The 18975-nt window shown below is 43.3% G+C and overlaps 1 protein-coding gene across 2 annotated transcripts in view; it reads left to right on the top strand.

The window, feature by feature from the left end:
- LOC139442980 (uncharacterized) overlaps window positions 1-1651 on the top strand; it is a 38902-nt gene extending 37251 nt beyond the window's left edge. For both annotated transcript variants that reach the window (XM_071223910.1, XM_071223909.1), the window contains exon 4: window positions 491-1651. In XM_071223910.1, coding sequence (XP_071080011.1) covers window positions 491-1510 — 1020 coding nt within the window. In that variant the 3' untranslated portion in view covers window positions 1511-1651. The remainder of the gene's footprint in view (window positions 1-490) is intronic.
- Window positions 1652-18975: the final 17324 nt, after the last annotated feature.

The following is an 18975-nucleotide window of genomic DNA, read 5'->3' on the forward strand; positions in this document are numbered from 1 at the left end:
TAGCCTTTGATGTGTGACTGTATAGCCTTTGGTGTGTGACACTGTATAGCCTTTGGTGTGTAACTGTATAGCCTTTGATGTGTAACTGTATAGCCTTTGGTGTGTGACTGTATAGCCTTTGGTGTGTGACACTTTATAGCCTTTGGTGTGTAACTGTATAGCCTTAGGTGTGGGACACTGTATAGCCTTTGGTGTGTAACTGTATAGCCTTTGATGTGTAACTGTATAGCCTTTGGTGTGTGACTGTATAGCCTTTGGTGTGTGATACTGTATAGCCTTTGGTGTGTAACTGTATAGCCTTTGGTGTGTGATACTGTATAGCCTTAGGTGTGTAACTGTATAGCCTTTGGTGTTAGACACTGTATAGCCTTAGGTGTGTAACTGTATAGCCTTTGGTGTGTAACTGTATAGCCTTTGGTGTGTAACACTGTATAGCCTTTGGTGTGCGATACTGCGTTTTATTTTCTTGAAACATTTTGCATTAATTCAGGCATACGATGAGGAAGTGCGGTTGAAAACAGGCTTGGATACAGAGATAAGATGCCTTCAGCAGCAACTGAAAAACATGCAGATGTTCCTTAATAACCACCTGAAATCCGGTTCTTGTCTCATCAGCCACGTGTCTGACCCCAGCGTGGACTATTCTCCAGACTTGATTCCACAGACCGCACCGTCTGACCTTTGTCACGCACCAGGTGTATTTAACTTTCAGCGTCAGTTGGGGAACTTACATCCCCTTGAGACTCATCAACTGGACAACAGAGAACAAAATCAGCAAATACGCAAAGAACGCGAAGCGATGACTTTCAACATTGCTGCGCAAATCTTTGAAGGTCAAGAACAAACCTTTGAAATGCCTCAAGGTCACTCGAGGATTGTTTCAGACAAGGAACGCCATTACAAGGACGGGCAAACATTGATCATGGTCCACGAGGGTGAGACGGCCACCTGGTCCAGTACCCAGCATCACAACGGTGAACCGTTACAAGGCCACGTGACAGCCAGCTCCACCAACGTCCTCCAGTTCCCCGGGCGTCAGGCACCGGACAGTGCAATGCTCGACGTTACGTCGTGTCCCACAACTGACAGACACTTCCACAAAGGCGTCAGTCAAGAATTGGCTTGGACGTTGCAAACTCCAAACGACTTACGCATTTCCCCAGAGACTCTGAACGGGAACCTTCAGGGGAGGCCCGGTACTTGTCACAACCAGGGACCAATGACGGAGAGTGCATATTCCTTTCTGACATTCCATGGATACCTTGACAGTGATCAGCTTCATCTTGACACATCCCCTCCGAGTGATGCAGCTATGACCCCAAGGTTAGAGAGTGATGACACTAATGCTGAGGCTGCAGAGCATCATTCCGATCACACAGAGGACATTACACAAAAGGATGTACTTCAAGAGGGCCTAGACAATTTGATACTCGTGGAGTTAAATGTAATACCAGATGAACTGAATGGGATGTACACAGCTGCAGGCACTGGAACACATCTGACGTCCTGACGTTAGATTTTGTAAGAGGACGGGTTATCTCTGATTCTGATCTGAATCACAACCTCTATCTCGGCATGATGGCTTTCCAAACTCATTGAAATCAGATCGTAGTTCTCTCTACCTAAACAATGATCTGAGGACATCCCATTACGGTTCAGGTCAGAACGACCTTTCATCTGACCTATCAGAGCATCGCTTATCAGACAATGAAAGTGACAGTTGGAATTTGATTGTTGGTCGTGCAACCTCGAAAAGAAAACCAGGGTATTCCGAACGACAGTATGTCTGTATTCATACAATCTAGACCATTTATTAGCCATTCCAGAATGTTCTTTTGTTCATTTTATATTTTTTAATCGAGTATATGCCAAAATATAGCGTAGTCGCCAGTTTGAAACTCGTGCCGTAAAGCTCGATTAAGCTGCCTTTTGATTGGCTATTGTCGACTTCTTGTTGGTCATTCCATTGGTCGATCAAATTTAGCGATGGGTCGGTCTGACGTGACCCGTAATGGGGTGTCCTCAGATCTTTGTTTAGCGGTAGCGAGAACTAGGATCTGATTGTGATGAGATTTGACGTTTTGCATGCTGCGTTCCAGATTTCCCCTGTGATATTTATCCCATTTGGTTAACTCGACTGTGATACGAGCAAACATTGAACTATGTGCTATATCCACGTCTACTGTTCATGGAAAGTTTTGCTGTCAAATCGACACTGTTGACTCCTTGATTAATAATGTCTACTACGGATAACACGAACTTCAAAGGACAAAGTCCCTTTCATAACAATTCCGCCATTCACACAGAAGGTACGGCTCCATTCGTGACCAACTCGTGTTATTCCGGGACAAGCCGAATAGCAGGTTACGGAAAGGGGCGAGTGGTGACGAATGGGTACAGCTCCTGGCTTCGAGTCGGCTTCGGAATGGGGTCCAACTTGTGAGATGTTTAACATCAGTGTGAAGTGCCGCCATGTTTGAGATGTTTGACATCAGTGTGAAATGCCGCCATGTTTGAGATGCTTAACATCAGTGTGAAATGCCGCCATGTTTGAGATGTTTAACATCAGTGTGAAATGCCGCCATGTTTGAGATGCTTAACATCAGTGTGAAATGCCGCCATGTTTGAGATGTTTAACATCAGTGTGAAATGCCGCCATGTTTGAGATGCTTAACATCAGTGTGAAATGCCTCCATGTTTGAGATGTTTAACATCAGTGTGAAATGCCGCCATGTTTGAGATGTTTAACATCAGCGTGAAATGCCTCCATGTTTGAGATGTTTAACATCAGTGTGAAATGCCTCCATGTTTGAGATGTTTAACATCAGTGTGAAATGCCGCCATGTTTGAGATGTTTGACATCAGTGTGAAATGCCGCCATGTTTGAGATGCTTAACATCAGTGTGAAATGCCGCCATGTTTGAGATGTTTGACATCAGTGTGAAATGCCGCCATGTTTGAGATGTTTAACATCAGTGTGAAATGCCGCCATGTTTGAGATGTTTTACATCAGCGTGAAATGCCGCCATGTTTGAGATGCTTAACATCAGTGTGAAATGCCGCCATGTTTGAGATGTTTAACATCAGCGTGAAGTGCAACCATGTTTCAGTCCTTTATATTCCCATTTACACAGTCCACCTGATCCACAAATACTCTTTTATATCATTTGACAGATTACTATTTGTTATTTATATATGTCGGCGTTGTGATTATTTGCTTCTGTCATACTACTACTACTACTACTAGTAGTAGTAGTAGTAGTAGTGTCAGATGTAGTAGTACCAGCAGCAGAGATGGCGATCGTTACTTAGATATTCCTATTCAAGAGCCTGTGATCCTGTGACAGATCCAATGATCCTGTGAAAAATCCTGTGATAGATCCTCTGATCCTGTAGTAAAAGATGTTATTTTTAGTCGTGCATATGATCTCATGATAGATGATAGGATGCCAAAAAAATGTGTGATGTCTCAAGCATATTATCGCCATGGGGATTTGTTCATTACCGCTGTCACCATACCACACTGGAATCCAGAAGGGGAGTGAAAATGTATTCAAGCGTACAAGTCATGTACAAAGGACATACATATTACTACAACCACATACGTCACATATCCCCAATCAAATGGACCAAAGTTTCACAGTGTTACACAGTGTGATATATTGTTGTTTTATGTAATATATTGTTACACATAGTCTTTATAATATGGTATATATTGTATATATATTTAATTCTTCATCATTCCTCCTGGGGAAGAAATATTTCTGTTTTGGGGGTTAGGTTAGGATCTTTCAACATATGCTTATAAGCACATTTTGCAAAAGAGATTAACGTAAGCAGGAAATATTTGTGCTTTATGGAGGCAACCGAACTAGTATATGCGATGGTAGCTGAAACGTTTTGACCCCAATTATGAAGGATGTATTGTATACCCTTAACGGAATGCATGTTTTGAGTACAACTGATATTTTCGACGCTAACAGGCTGCATTTGAACCAAATATACAACCACGCAGCATTGTTCTGCAGGCATCAAAGTGACTACATATTTTCTGTTGATGAAAATGGACAAAATTGGTTACCGCGTTGCCATCACGCATCTCCAACTGAAACAATAATCCATGGGGACATGGTGTCTTCTTCAGGGCATGATGATCTTTCCTTTGCCATTCTTAAGGGGTGGGACCCGTGAAGATCCGGGGTAGAATAGGTCTTCAGCAACCCATGCTTGCCGTTAAAGACGCCTATGCTTGTCGTAAAAGGCGACTAACGGGATCGGGTGGTCAGGCTCGCTGACTTGGCTGATGCATGTCATCGTTCCCAATTGCGTGGATCGATGTTCATGATATCAATCACTGGCTTGTCTGGTCCAGACTCAATTATTAACAGACCGTCGTCATATGGCTGGAATATTGCTGAGTGCGGCGTTAAACAACAAACCAACCACCAAACCTTGGGTGGGCAGCGGAAGTGTTGAAAATATATGATATTGTTATGAATGATTGATGACTCGTCATAGTCAAAAAGACTAAAAAACAAAAGACGAGTCATGAGAGAATTGCGACATTCTGAGTAATGAACGGGGCATGTCAAAGGTTTCAGCGCGCTGGCGAGAGGTTCTACTGACTCCTGACCAAATACACTCCAGTTTCATCATCTCTCGTGAGAATTTACATCGGTTTGAAACAAACCCAGCTAATTCCTTTTAACGAGTTGTAACCATATATATGTTTTGGGTTCATCACTGTCAGCCAGAGACTAAACAACACTGAAAGCAGTGGAAACATCTAACGTCTCCGAAAAAGTCTGCGCCATCATCTTTAGGTGATGGTTTCGGTTTTCGTACCCACCAAATTTGACACCGCGTGGACCTCGAGGGGGCTTATAATGAAAAAACAACTTCATTAACGCTCTCCGTCCTAGGTAGGCACGGAGAACCTTTCAGCCCCCTTCGTATGCTTTCCTGGTCTGTAGAAAAGTGAAAATGTCTAAATTAATTGATAGTCGATTCAATCAAATTCCAGATATTTCAGGTGCAAATCGTTGAAACTGCTTTGCCATTGATATTATTTGTACTTTCTCCGCTTGGTGTGACCTTGGCTGATGGACCAGACTTGTCTTTGTCGAGCACGGGTCGCAGAATATCATTGTCTTTCATGTGTATGTATGTATGTATGTAAATACGGTGATAGACCAGAGCTCCTTACTACATCACTACGGGTTGTTGAAACATATACATTGTTATACTCTTTCCTTGAAATAAATTGAAGCTTGTTGATTAACTGGTTGTCCTTTATGTATGTTTTGTCATCTGTTTGGTCGCTTTGTGTCCACGCTTGACCAGTACAAGGGTGTAGCGGATGCAAAACATCATCTTCCCGAGAGGGGCGGTCGGGTAGCCTAGTGGTTAAAGCGTTCGCTCGTCACGCCGAAGACCCGAGTTCGATTCCCGACATGGGTACAATGTGTGAAGCCCATTTCTGGTCAAATCAAACACCCTACCTCACTCATCTTTCCGGGGCAAGGTAGTTAACTGACTATGTAAGTCAGTTATCCACCCTTGCCGAACTAGGCTTGAATTTCCAGGCTCGATCGTAGCGCCACCAGTGGCCATTACTAGTTATGTCCCTTCTATGTCCCTCCTACTGACCAATCAGATTCCACCTCTCATATCACTTGCATTTACTTCAAACAAAATGGCGGCGCCCAGTTAAGACGATATGATCGGTAATCAAGATCAATATTGTAATATAACGGGTCTTACCCCGCGAAGTGCCTCAAATCACTTGAACACCTTGATTAAAAACATGAAAAGATTTGCAAAATATCTGTCGACGCCCAGTTGGCGGTACACATGCTTCAGTCGACTGAAATCTTGCACGTTGACATACGTGTTGTCCGAACGGGATGTCAAGTTTGTTACGCGATTTTGATTAGACTATACATAGACTCGTTAGTGCAGCCAAAATGTAACTCCAGAATTCCAGCCTAGTTCGGCAAGGGTGGAAACTTGACTTTTATAGTAACTCCCTTGATTCGGGAAGATGACAAGCCATTTAGAGGCACTGCTGCGAGGTTAGCTATGTCGGACAGTGTGCATGACCCGTTGCCCAGCTGTTGTTTCTGACACCGGGGGAAGGCCAACCGTGACCTTGGTTAAAGTATTACTGTCCTGGGTGGAGTGGGTCCCCTGCAACCTCTGCATTTGGCTACAAAAGTGGCGACAATGACGTGGTAGATGTCGTCTTACGTTGCCAATGCAGCGGTAGACGTTGCTGGTTTGTGTGATTCAGCCTTGATACTACTACCCCCGTGATGGTGTGGACTGTTGATTACAGCGGCGTTCAGCAGCATTCAACATTCATTTCACTCAAACAATTCATGTTGCAGTTTGAAAAAGGTCAATTATGAAAGTCCGCACAGTTCAAGCTACATGGGGTTGGGTAGCCTAGTAGTTAAAGCGTTCGCTCGTCACTCGGAAGACCCGGGTTCGATGCCCGACATGGGTACTATGTGTGAAGCCCATTTCTGGTGTCCCCCGCCGTGATACTGATGGAATTTTGTAGAGGCGGCGTAAAACCAAACTCACCCAGTCAGTCTACATGGGTACAAACTAGCAGATATGGCCAGACAATCCAGTGATTCATATTGTGAACATCATTACTAGGGCTCTATTTTGCTCTCCCGACGGAGTTTAAAGTGTGATATTATTGATAAATATACAAAATACAATTGTGTATTTCCCTTTGGACACAATGTAGAAAACACGGACACATATTGGCTCAACACACCAGGATGTCCGGGAGTTGTTTTGTTTGTTGATTGTTTGTCGCTGCAATCGTCCAGCCGTATCACACTTCCTCATATACAATCACAGCGTTGTCACCAACAACGCACTCCGCATGACGAGGAAATAACCATATGCATCGATAGCAGGCACAAGGGAGGTAACTGCTGGTCTTTTAGCGTGAATGAAGCGCTAAGCATAACTAGGTGGAGGGTGTGTGTTGTTTGTTTGTTTGTTTGTTGTTTAACGCCGCACTCATCAGTATTCAAGCTATATGACGGTGGTCTGTAAATAATCGAGTCTGGACCAAACAATCCAGTGATTGACGTCATGCACATCGATCCACGCAATTGGGATCGATGACATGCATCAATCAAGTCAGCGAGCCTGACCACCCGATCCCGTTAGTCGCCTCTTACGGCAAGCAGTCACCTTTTACGGCAAGCATGGGTTTCTGAAGACCTATTCACGGGTCTTGAAGCATGTCTTCTGTTCCCCGACGGGACCTCGTTTGAGTTAGAGGCAGTGGGTTAGCCTAGTGGTTAAACCGTCACGGGTTCGATTCCCACATGCGTACAATTAGTGGTGCACAGTTCAGATATCCCCGCCTTAATTATGCTGGAATACTGCTGAAGGCGGCGTTAAACAATACTCACTCGTTTGAATAATGCCAAAAGCGAAGTAAAAACTATGAATCTGAATCCCCAAGTCAGAGGTGTATGGTGAGATCACATTGCTTGTAAACATCACAACAATATCATTAATTCAGTTCTATCCTCGCTTTCTCACATGGAGACCCGTGAAGATTCCGGGGTAGAATAGGTCTTCAACAACCCATGCTTGCTGTAAAAGGTGACTATGCTTGTCGTAAAAGGCGACTAAAGGGATCGGGTGGTCAGGCTCGCTGACTTGGTTGATGCATGTCATCGATCCCAATTGCATGGATTGATGCTCATGATATCATTCACTGGATTGTCTGGTCCAGACTCGATTATTTACAGACCGCCGTCATATAGCTGGAACATTGCTGAGTGCGGCGTTAAACAACCAACAAACCAAACAACCAACTTTCTCACAGGGCATCTCTCCGGAAATGCTTTGTGTTGGGATGCAGGTGAATGAAGCGCACGTAAAATATACTCCGATATTTTGTGATGGTGATCATGTGATGCACAAGTTATCACGTCAAGGACGTTCGCTGGCCGCTGTTGAGTGTTTAACTTTGTGTAAGTGGATACTCCTAAAATGAAATGCATTAATCTAACTGTCTTAATTAAAAACGGAAGTGGTTCTCTGTCTCAGCGCATTCATGTCCTAGGCACGCTGCCAAGTCCTCAGTTTACTGTAGGGTCATGCAGGGAACGCACTCATAACGCCTATCAAACACAAACACAAACATAGATATCACGAAATATCTTACCACGTGCGTGCGTGATTCCCGTGCAACCTTTCGAGTTGAGTTTATTGGTTCAACTGTGTTATATGGCCCTGTGACGCAGGGGTAGCATTATATAGATGGATGTTACAATGAATGCTCGTTCCACGAACAGGTCTGGTTGTTGATGAAATATAGTGATAGCTAAATAGACAGATTTTTTTATTCATGCACCGATTGTCTTTAAATGTAATATCCAGTTATGTATGACCGTTTAATAATCTCATACCAACTTTGACTGGAGTAGGTCCAATAGTTATTCAGATATTGTAGTAAACGTCGGTACCTTAAATTACCTTCCAGACTATACCTATAACAAAGGGCTGAAAGAAGAACACACAAAGTACTATTTTAAATTATTTATTTTATTTTATGTTTGAAACGATTTCAAAGTGTAAGCGCTTGCTTTGTGTGCTACGTCAGTCACTGCATTGAAGCATAACATTTGAAACACACAACATTCATCTATAAATAAACAACACCGTTTCTATACGTTAGTATCCAATTTGTTAAGCAAATAGATTGAAACTTCACCATATATGTATTTCACTCTATGTCTATCGTGTTGTGCTTATGTGACGTCACACATCGAAGTTATAGTGCAGAAAGGTCATAATTTTAACTGAGTTTTTGACGTGAGCAATTAATACACTTTTTCTTGGTTTATAACACATAGTCATACGGGGTTAATTGTCAGGTCACCACTCCATGTACCATACCTACTCTGTCCTTGAAGATGATGCACAGATATATCACAGCAGGGCCTGCTCTTAATAACTCATGCCTATTGCTTCTGTTGTTGGCAACCACATCGATTGTTTTCTGTTCACCGAAAACAACTTTGGTTGTTGATGTTTTACATTCAACTGAATTGTGTAATCCAATTGTGATTAATTCTCAAAAAAGTAAACTTTAAGCTAGAGAATAACTAAACACTGACGAGCAGCAAAGAATCTATATCACACCACACATGCCACAAAAGGCAATATATTCAGAATGTAGCGCTTGTTGGCATGAGGTGAGGTGAGGTGAGGTGAAATGGGGTTTAACGTCGTGTCCATTATTGCACTTATATATCAGCGTACATACACGTGTGTGTGTGTGTGTGTGTGTGTGTGTGTGTGTGGCTGCTTGTACTAGTCCGGACTAATGCCGATTTTATAGTGCTAGCTCACTGAGATACCACGCCGCAGTTTAACATGAATACCCCACTCAGACACAGTATACTGACTCCGAGCCCACCAGTCCTAGTTTTGGCTCCTTAATGCCGAGCGCCAGACAGGGTAACAACAAGTACCATCTTTTAACCTCTTTTGGTATGACGCGGCCGGGGATCGAACTCCGGACCTTCCCCTCCCCCACTCGACCACGGAGGCTGTCTTGTTGGCATGAAATACACAGAGATCGTGATGCGGAGTTATTATGTACAAGCAGGGTGAGGACAGGCCCCACGGGGGCAGCAAGGCATCGTGATGAAGATGAGATGTGAGCGAATGAAATACAGACACCAAGAGCAAGCTCTTCAGTTGCATTTTTGCGATTATTTTACCTGATTTGGGAACTTTTTTTGTGTTCGAATCCAAATTCTAAAACATGTATTCTGGTAGGATATTTAATTTTTTTTGCTCCTCAGTCTTTTATTTGAAGTGGACACATTTACATGCTCATATAACCCGACTTTTGTCAAGTGATTCGTTTATTTGAAATGAACATGGATCTTTTATTCAACCAAAACATTTGGACATGAGTTTTTTTGTTTGATAACACCATTGCCTTAGTTGGACGTGCCTGTACTGTGTGTGGCGGAAGTCACGACGCGCCTTCGTTATTAATAATTATTATTGATCTAATTTCATTCAGTTTCTACCAATCAATTGTTCAATAATTCAGATAGCTCACTGCAGATAGGTGCTCAGGCGTTTAACTGGCCGTACACGGTGGGGCTGATCAAGTGGCTCACTCGCCGTACAAGGTGGGGCTGATCAAGTGGTTTACTCGCCGTACACGGTGGGGCTGATCAAGTGGCTCACTCGCCGTACACGGTGGGGCTGATCAAGTGGCTCACTCGCCGTACACAGACGGGCTGATCAAGTGGCTTACTCGCTGTACACAGACGGGCTGATCAAGTGGCTCACTCCCCGTACACGGTGGGGCTGATCAAGTGGCTTACTCGCCGTACACAGACGGGCTGATCAAGTGGCTTACTCGCCGTACACAGACGGGCTGATCAAGTGGCTCACTCGCCGTACACGGTGGGGCTGATCAAGTGGCTTACTCGCCGTACACGGTGGGGCTGATCAAGTGGCTCACTCGCCGTACACGGTGGGGCTGATCAAGTGGCTCACTCGCCGTATACGGTGGGGCTGATCAAGTGGTTCAATCGCCGTACACAGACGGGCTTATCAAGTGGCTCACTCGCCGTACATGGTGGGACTGATCAAGTGGCTCACTCGCCGTACACGGTGGGGCTGATCAAGTGGCTCACTCGCCGTACACAGACGGGCTGATCAAGTGGCTCACTCGCCGTACATGGTGGGACTGATCAAGTGGCTCACTCGCCGTACACAGACGGGCTGATCAAGTGGCTCACTCGCCGTACACGGTGGGGCTGATCAAGTGGCTCACTCGCTGTACACGGTGGGTCTGATCAAGTGGCTCACTCGCCGTACATGGTGGGACTGATCAAGTGGCTCACTCGCCGTACACGGTGGGGCTGATCAAGTGGCTCACTCGCCGTACACGGTGGGGCTGATCGAGTGGCTCACTCGCCGTACATGGTGGGGCTGATCAAGTGGCTCACTCGCCGTACACGGTGGGACTGATCAAGTGGCACACTCGCCGTACATGGTGGGGCTTATCAAGTGGCTCACTCGCCGTACATGGTGGGGCTGATCAAGTGGTTCAATCGCCGTACACAGCCGGGCTGATCAAGTGGCACACCCGCCGTACACGGTGGGTCTTATCAAGTGGCTCACTCGCCGTACACAGACGGGCTGATCAAGTGGCTCACTCGCCGTACACGGTGGCTCTTATCGAGTGGCTCACTCGCCGTACAAGGTGGGGCTGATCAAGTGGCTCACTCGTCGTACACGGTGGGGCTGATCAAGTGGCTCACTCGCCTTACAGACGTGAGACGAGAAATATTTACATCAACCAAGAAATTAAAGGGTACATCGATGTGGATTAGCGAAGACTTCTCGAGGAGAGTAAGAGAGAAGAGGAGACATCTGAAATCGATGATGATGGAGGCCGGGAGAAATGTCCAACGAGCTTTTCAAAGATTTGACAAGTTGTATATTGTCAGACATGTGTACACCTATGATACTGACAAGGGCGACGTTGTTGTTTTGAATCAGGCTGACCACATGGCAGGAACTTCACGAGCAGACTCACAACCCGATGTCAATTTCAACGCCAGTCAACACAGATAGGAGCGCGGTCCGCCTTGCGTGACAATGAAATTGATAACGCCAAGGATCTATCTATCATGTGTTGGCACGTGAACGGCTTGAAAAAGAAGCTTCACCAAGGAAAGCATAGAGACTGTGTTCCCCGAATACAGTGTCTACTCGAACCACGGAGAGTATAATTACCGAGTGGGCGTGTCTGTGTGTGTTCATACTTCATTATTACATGGTCTGCGCCGTGTTATAACTGACTACACAGACATGATATTTCTGTCATTTGATAAGAGTATATTTAATCTCACACGTAATTTACTCATTGGTTTTGTATATATCCATCCTGTAAATACTCCAGTAATGACAGACAATAGAATCCATAAGTGTATAGAGGACTTAGATAAAAGCTTGTCTGCTGTGTTATATGAACATCCTGATTGCGAAATTATTCCTCCTGATGACTATGAGGCACGGTGTGGTAATCTGATTTTATAATCGACAACAACAACATATTTATTACATGTTTAGAAGACACGGAGTATGTATCGGACGTATTTGACGTTCCCCGCAGTACCAGAGATGATGTGTGTGATGAATACGGGAGGGATCTAGCAGACTTTTATTATGCGTTTTCTGTCCATATTGTAAATGGACGATTTGCTGGGGATAAGGAAGGATCATTTACTTGTTTTAAGGAGGGTGGCGCTAGTTTGGTTGATTATGTACTATGCTCAACTTGTTTATTTGACAACATTTCCGGCTTTAGCATAAATGCATACTAACTCGCTGTGAATCAGATCACTTTCCTCTCATACTTACCCTCCGTGGATGTAAATAATATTCCTAGATATACATGGAGAAATGAAATATGTGATCTTTAAAGATGTTTCCGAGTCATTGTCTGCACTTCACATGGATGTGATTATGCATTTATTGTCTTTGAATATTGATTTAGCTGTTGAAGCTTTGACAAATGCTGTACATAATGGTTCTATTTCATGCGGATTACTTTCTAGAGCTAGAAAATCGAAACGTAAATCTGGAGAAAAATGGCGCGATAAAGACTGTGGGGATATGAAGATTAAAAAGTTAAATGTATCAGATAAGTGTAGAGTTACTGGTGATAAGGAGATTCTTTCTAAATATTCTACATTAAGGAATAGTTACATGTATTCATTCAGGAAGAAAAAAAAATAGAATACGACTTGTGTTCGTGAACTTGTAGACAGTAGTGGACATAGTAAAACATTCTGGATAAAGATAAGTGCATTGACAAAGAAGACAAGTTGTATTCCTGTTTCCAACAAGATTTGCCAAGATTGGTTTGATTATTTTAAGAATATTTTAAACCATACTGATATACTTGTGGGCTCGGATATTATTGAGCAGGTAGATTATGTTATAAATAATCATAATGAACAATTGTGTGATTTCTGAACTGATGATGATGTAAATAATATTCTCAATGGTGATATTACACAGGAAGAGATCGAATCCTCAATAAGAGATCTGAAGGCCGAGATGATCCAATGTTGCAGTACTGTTTTAATTCTATATTAATTTTGTTAGTTATGTATAATAATATTTTGTCAACGGGTAATTTTCCATCCTAATGGGCTAAGAGTGTTATTGTACCTCTTCATAAAAAAGGAAGCTTTGACTGTGTCAATAATTATAGAGGCATATCTTTGATGAATAACTTGGGGAAGATATTCTCCTCTATTCTAAATGCGCGTCTTTAAAGTTTTTCTGATCACTTTAACAGTATACCTGAGGCCAAGGCAGGATTTAAGAAAGGCTATTGCACAACGGAAAAATATTTTCACTCTGCATTGTCTTGTACAAAAGTATTTATCTAAAAGTGGCGGACGTTTTTACTGTATTTATGTAGACTTTTGAAAGCATTTGATTATGTTACTAGAATATTAATGTTGTATTCAATAATGAATAAAGGCGTTCATGGTAAATTTTTCTCTGTACTGAGAAATATGTTTTCGAATATAAAAGCAGCTGTAAGAGTATCCAACACTACTATTGCTGATTATTTGGATAGTTTAAGTGAATATTTGGAACTACTGTTATTGTTGTATGCTGATGATTTATGTAATATTGATGACAGTGTTATTGGTTTGCAAAGAAAGATTGACATTTTATGTAAATATTGTAAATCATCTGGCTCACAGATAAATATGAATAAGACAGAAATATTAGTTTTACGAAACAGTGGTTATTTACGACGTTATGAGAAGTGGTATTTTGATTGCGAGGTACTAAAGACAGCAACTTATTATACTTATTTAGGTATTATGTTTTCTACCAGGTTGTCATGGACAGTGTGTGCAAATACTCTTGTTTCCAAAGCCAGTAAAGCTCTATTGGCTATGAAGCAATTACAGCATAAATACCCAAATATTCCTGTAAATATTTTATTTAAGTTGTTTGATTGTAAAATAAAACTTATTTTGTTTTATGGGGCGGAGGTGTGGGGCTTCCATGAACGAGCTGTTGTTGAAAGATTTCATAATATTTTTTGTAAATATGTATTGGATATGGGTAAACATGTGCCGAGTAGTGCAGCTTTAGCCGGCTGCGGCAGACATGGACTTTATATAGATTACTACCAAAAATATGTAAAGTACTGGTGTAAATTGATAAGAATATCAGATGTTCGTTATCCCAAACAATGTTATCTACTTATTAAGAAGTTAGATTCAGCAGGAAGGAAGACATGGGCATCCTGTGTTAGATTGTTGTTATACACTATATTGGAGATATTCCATATTGTATGTCGATGTCCAGTGAGTGAGTGAGTGAGTTTGGGTTAACGCCGCTTTTAACATAACGTAAGCTTAATGTGGGTGGAAAGCCCGAAGTGATGCAGGTCTCAGACGTTTACCACTTCGGTGAAACCCACGAACACGGGTATGGTGCTGACAAACCTAGACACATAATCGGGGCGAACCCACAAACATAGGTTTCTGGCGTGTCCAGGGGACGCAACTCTGCACAGCGAATCGCGGCGCCTGAGACGAGTGGGCCACCCGTGCCCCCTCGATGTCCAGACAGAGATTAGAAGATTGTGGAAAACAAAACATTTTTAGTATTATCAATGATTCAAAACGACTTGCACATTATAAGTATATTAAGTCATTGCTGACGGTTGAATATTATGTTACAAACATCTATGTCAGGGAATTAAGAAGATATATATGTTTGTTGAGATTGCATGAACTGCCGTTGCGTTGTAATATCAGATGTAAAGAAGCTATAACTGTTCATCGAACTTGTAGGATGTGTAATACTAATAACATTGAAGATGAACTTCATTTCATATTTGATTTCGAGGCACATGTATTGTTGAGAAATAAGTACATACCGAAGTGGCATATTTCATCAAACATTTGTAAATTTAAAAAATTACTGACTTCTAATGATGTGTCAATCCTTAACAAATGTGCTAAGTTCGTTAAAGAAGCTCTGAAATGTAAATATGCACTTGATAGTAAGTATATTGTGTCATCTACCACCTAATTGTCATATATGTATGATATTGTTGCATCAATTGTGTATGTACATGGCCTACAAAACAAATTATAAACTTCTAAACAGATGGGCTGATCAAGTTGTTCACTCGCTGTACACGGTGGGGCTGATTAAGTGGTTCTCTCGCTGTACACGGTGGGGCTGATTAAGTGGTTCTCTCGCTGTACATGGTGGGGCTGATTAAGTGGTTCACTCGCTGTACACGGTGGGGCTGATCAAGTGGTTCACTCGCTGTACACGGTGGGGCTGAGTAAGTGGTTCTCTCGCTGTACATGGTGGGGCTGATTAAGTGGTTCACTCGCTGTAAACGGTGGGGCTGATTAAGTGGTTCACTCGCCGTACACAGACGGGCTGATTAAGTGGTTCTCTCGCCGTACACGGTGGGGCTGAGTAAGTGGTTCTCTCGCTGTACATGGTGGGGCTGATTAAGTGGTTCACTCGCCGTACACAGACGGGCTGATTAAGTGGTTCTCTCGCTGTACACGGTGGGGCTGATTAAGTGGTTCACTCGCTGTACATGGTGGGGCTGATTAAGTGGTTCTCTCGCCGTACACGGTCGGGCTGATCAAGTGGTTCACTCGCTCTGCACAGATGGGCTGATCAAGTTGTTCACTCGCTGTACACGGTGGGGCTGATCAAGTGCTTCACTCGCCGTACACGGTCGGGCTGATCACGTAATTCACTCGCGTACACTGTCGGGTTGATCAGTGAAAGTCGATTGTCCCTGTCTCCGCTGCGTGCTAACATCTCTGAGATGTTATCTTAGTACACTTCAAGCTCTTTTTAGGGGCGGTCGGGTACCCTAGTGGTTAAAGCGTTGGCTCGTCACGCCGAAGACCCGGGTTCGATTCCCGACATGGGTACAATGTGTGAAGCCCATTTCTGGTGTCCCCCGCCGTGATATTGCTGGAATATTGCTAAAAGCGGCGTAAAACCATACTCACTCACTCAAGCTCTTTTCAATTAATTGAACGTGAGTAAACCCAACATGTGAGCATCTTCTGTCGTCAGATCTACGTGAGACACGTACGCCACAATTACTGAGATACAGTTGAATTATGGTACTTGTGCAACACGAATGTTGCTGACCGCTATTGGTTGATACAGTGACGGGGAGGGAGGCTTCATCACTTCACTGCCACGTTGGTCAGCGTTCCATTGCTACGTCAAACGTCCATCCCTTCATGTCGTTATCTTGTAGCCAAATAGCGGAACTGTGAAACTAAATCAATCACTCACTCACTCACTCACTCACTCACTCACTCACCCACTCACTCACTCACTCACTCACTCACCCACTCACTCACTCACCCACTCACCCACCAACTCACTCACCAACTCACTCACTCACTCAATGTTAGATTAAGCCCGCACCTCACTGTCTACGTACCACCGTGACGCTAGCTTGTCACGTTATTGACTTTTGTAGATAAGGCCATATATTATTCATGATCGGTGTAGGCTGTTCCGAGGTCTTGAGAGGTCACGTAGCACCATGGGCAGCAGTCTGTACTGAAAGGTGAAGTAACAAGGTGAATGGGGACCCTTGTCCACTCGGAATCTCACTTTGGAACTTTGACCGTTGAATTTAGACAAAGTTACGATTCATATTGCATTGTATTCGAGTTGACCGCCTGTTTCTGACACAGCAACGGGAGCAATAAACTCAACATCTTTACAGGTTCATAACTTTTGAAATTAAAATGTTCAATCGAAACATTTGGTGTATTTAATTGTAAATGTCTTGGAAACTAGATCTTATCAACATTGTCACGGCATTCACGTCGAGACTTTTTAATTCTTGTTAGAGTTAGCGAAGTACTCAAAATGACATATGTTATTGCTGTATCTCGAAAATGAGCTAAAACGACAAGCCCGATTATAGAAAGTATAGCGGCGTCAGTGTATTGTCGTGAATACTTCATTCGTCGTTTCTGAGCGCCATGCCATCTACACATATAGGGGAGTACCATCGAAGACATTATTATTTGTGGTCTGTGTGGGTTTGCATTTGTTCACATCGAAGTGAGGGGCTGACGGTTAGCCTAGTGGTTAAAGTGTTCACTTGTCACGCCGAATACCCGGGTTGGATTCCCGACATGGGTACAATGTGTGAAGCCCATTTCTGGTGTCCCCCGCCGTGATATTGCTGGAATATTGCTAAAAGCGGCGTAAAACCATACTCACTCACTCACTCAAGCTCTTTTCAATTAATTGAACGTGAGTAAACGCAACATGTGAGGATCTTCTGTCGTCAGATCTACGTGAGACACGTACGCCTCAATTACTGAGATTCAGTTGAATTATGGTACCCCGGCCGTGATATTGCTGGGATATTGTTAAAAGCGGCGTAAAACAGTACTCACTCACTCACTCAAATCGAAGTGACAAAGGAACATAAAGAATAAAGCCGAATCGCTAAAAAAAACTGACAGCTGATTTATTGGCTGAAAAAACCACGAGGCATTCATTCTGACTGGACGGTCAAGGCTCGCTGAGGGATCACGTGGCCGTCTATGCAGTCAGTGAGTCTACAGATGTCAACTCGGAGTACAATATTTGATTTTAATGAGATTGATTCTTTACAAGGTTGAGTGAGTGAGGTTTTACGCCGCTTTTAGCAATATTCCAGCAATATCACGGCGGGGGACACCAGAAATGGGCTTCACACATTGTACCCATGTCGGGAATCGAACCCGGGTCTTCGGCGTGACGAGCTAACGCTTTAATCACCAGGCTACCCGACCTCCCCTTTACAAGGTTGAAAGGAAACTCAAAGCTGAAACAATATTTTCTATAACACGAATGAGTGAGTGAGTTGGGTGTAACAGTACGTCAGCGTCATGTGGGAGGAAAGCCGGAATGATGCATGTTTGGGTGAAAACCAGGTGCACGGGTAGGGTGCTGACAAACCCAGGGCTGGTCCGGGATTCGAACCTGCGGTCATACTTCCTTAAGGAGGTAACTACTTTGCACAGCGAATTGCGGCGACCAAAGACGACTCCCGTGCCCCCTCTATGCAATCTTACTCCACACTAATCACATCAACTATATAATGTGTTACTGAATGCCTATCAACGCCCGAGTTGACGTGTGCTCATCGATCTCCATGCCATGGCTGTTTTTTAAGCGTTGGAAATAATATTTAATCATTGGGGGCTTAAACATCGCAAAGACAATTCCATTGCTGATGCTGTAACTAAACAGAGGCCCCAACAGTACATCGCCATGGCACCACCTGGCGTCTCCACAGCAAACATGTATTTGGTCCTAAGGTAATGCTTGACAGAAGATTCTGACAATAACTGTTTCACAAGTCATTATCTTGCCTCATAACGGGACACACCCAGCTGAGAATTGTAAAAGAAAATTGTATAACGAGGGAATTAGTTTATTTCCATGTCTAAACACGTTTTTCATATCATGTTACATCATGTATATTGACAGATCCCGACATATCCCGTCATATCATGATAAATGGCGACATATAACGTCAGATCACAGATCACGACATATGACGGCATATCCTGACATATGACGACATACCAAGACATATCACGACAGATTACGACATGCCACGACATATCACGACATATGTCGACAGATCACGACATATCATGAGATATCACGACATACCAAGACATATCACGACATACCAAGACATATCACGAGATACCAAGACATATCACGACATATGTCGACAGATCACGACATATCATGAGATATCACGACATACCAAGACATATCACGACATACCAAGACATATCACGAGATACCAAGACATATCATGACATATCACGACATACCAAG

The sequence above is a fragment of the Haliotis cracherodii genome, unplaced genomic scaffold, assembly GCF_022045235.1.
Source record: "Haliotis cracherodii isolate W230 unplaced genomic scaffold, xgHalCrac1.p SCAF_5, whole genome shotgun sequence".
NCBI classification, from domain to species: domain Eukaryota; kingdom Metazoa; phylum Mollusca; class Gastropoda; order Lepetellida; family Haliotidae; genus Haliotis; species Haliotis cracherodii.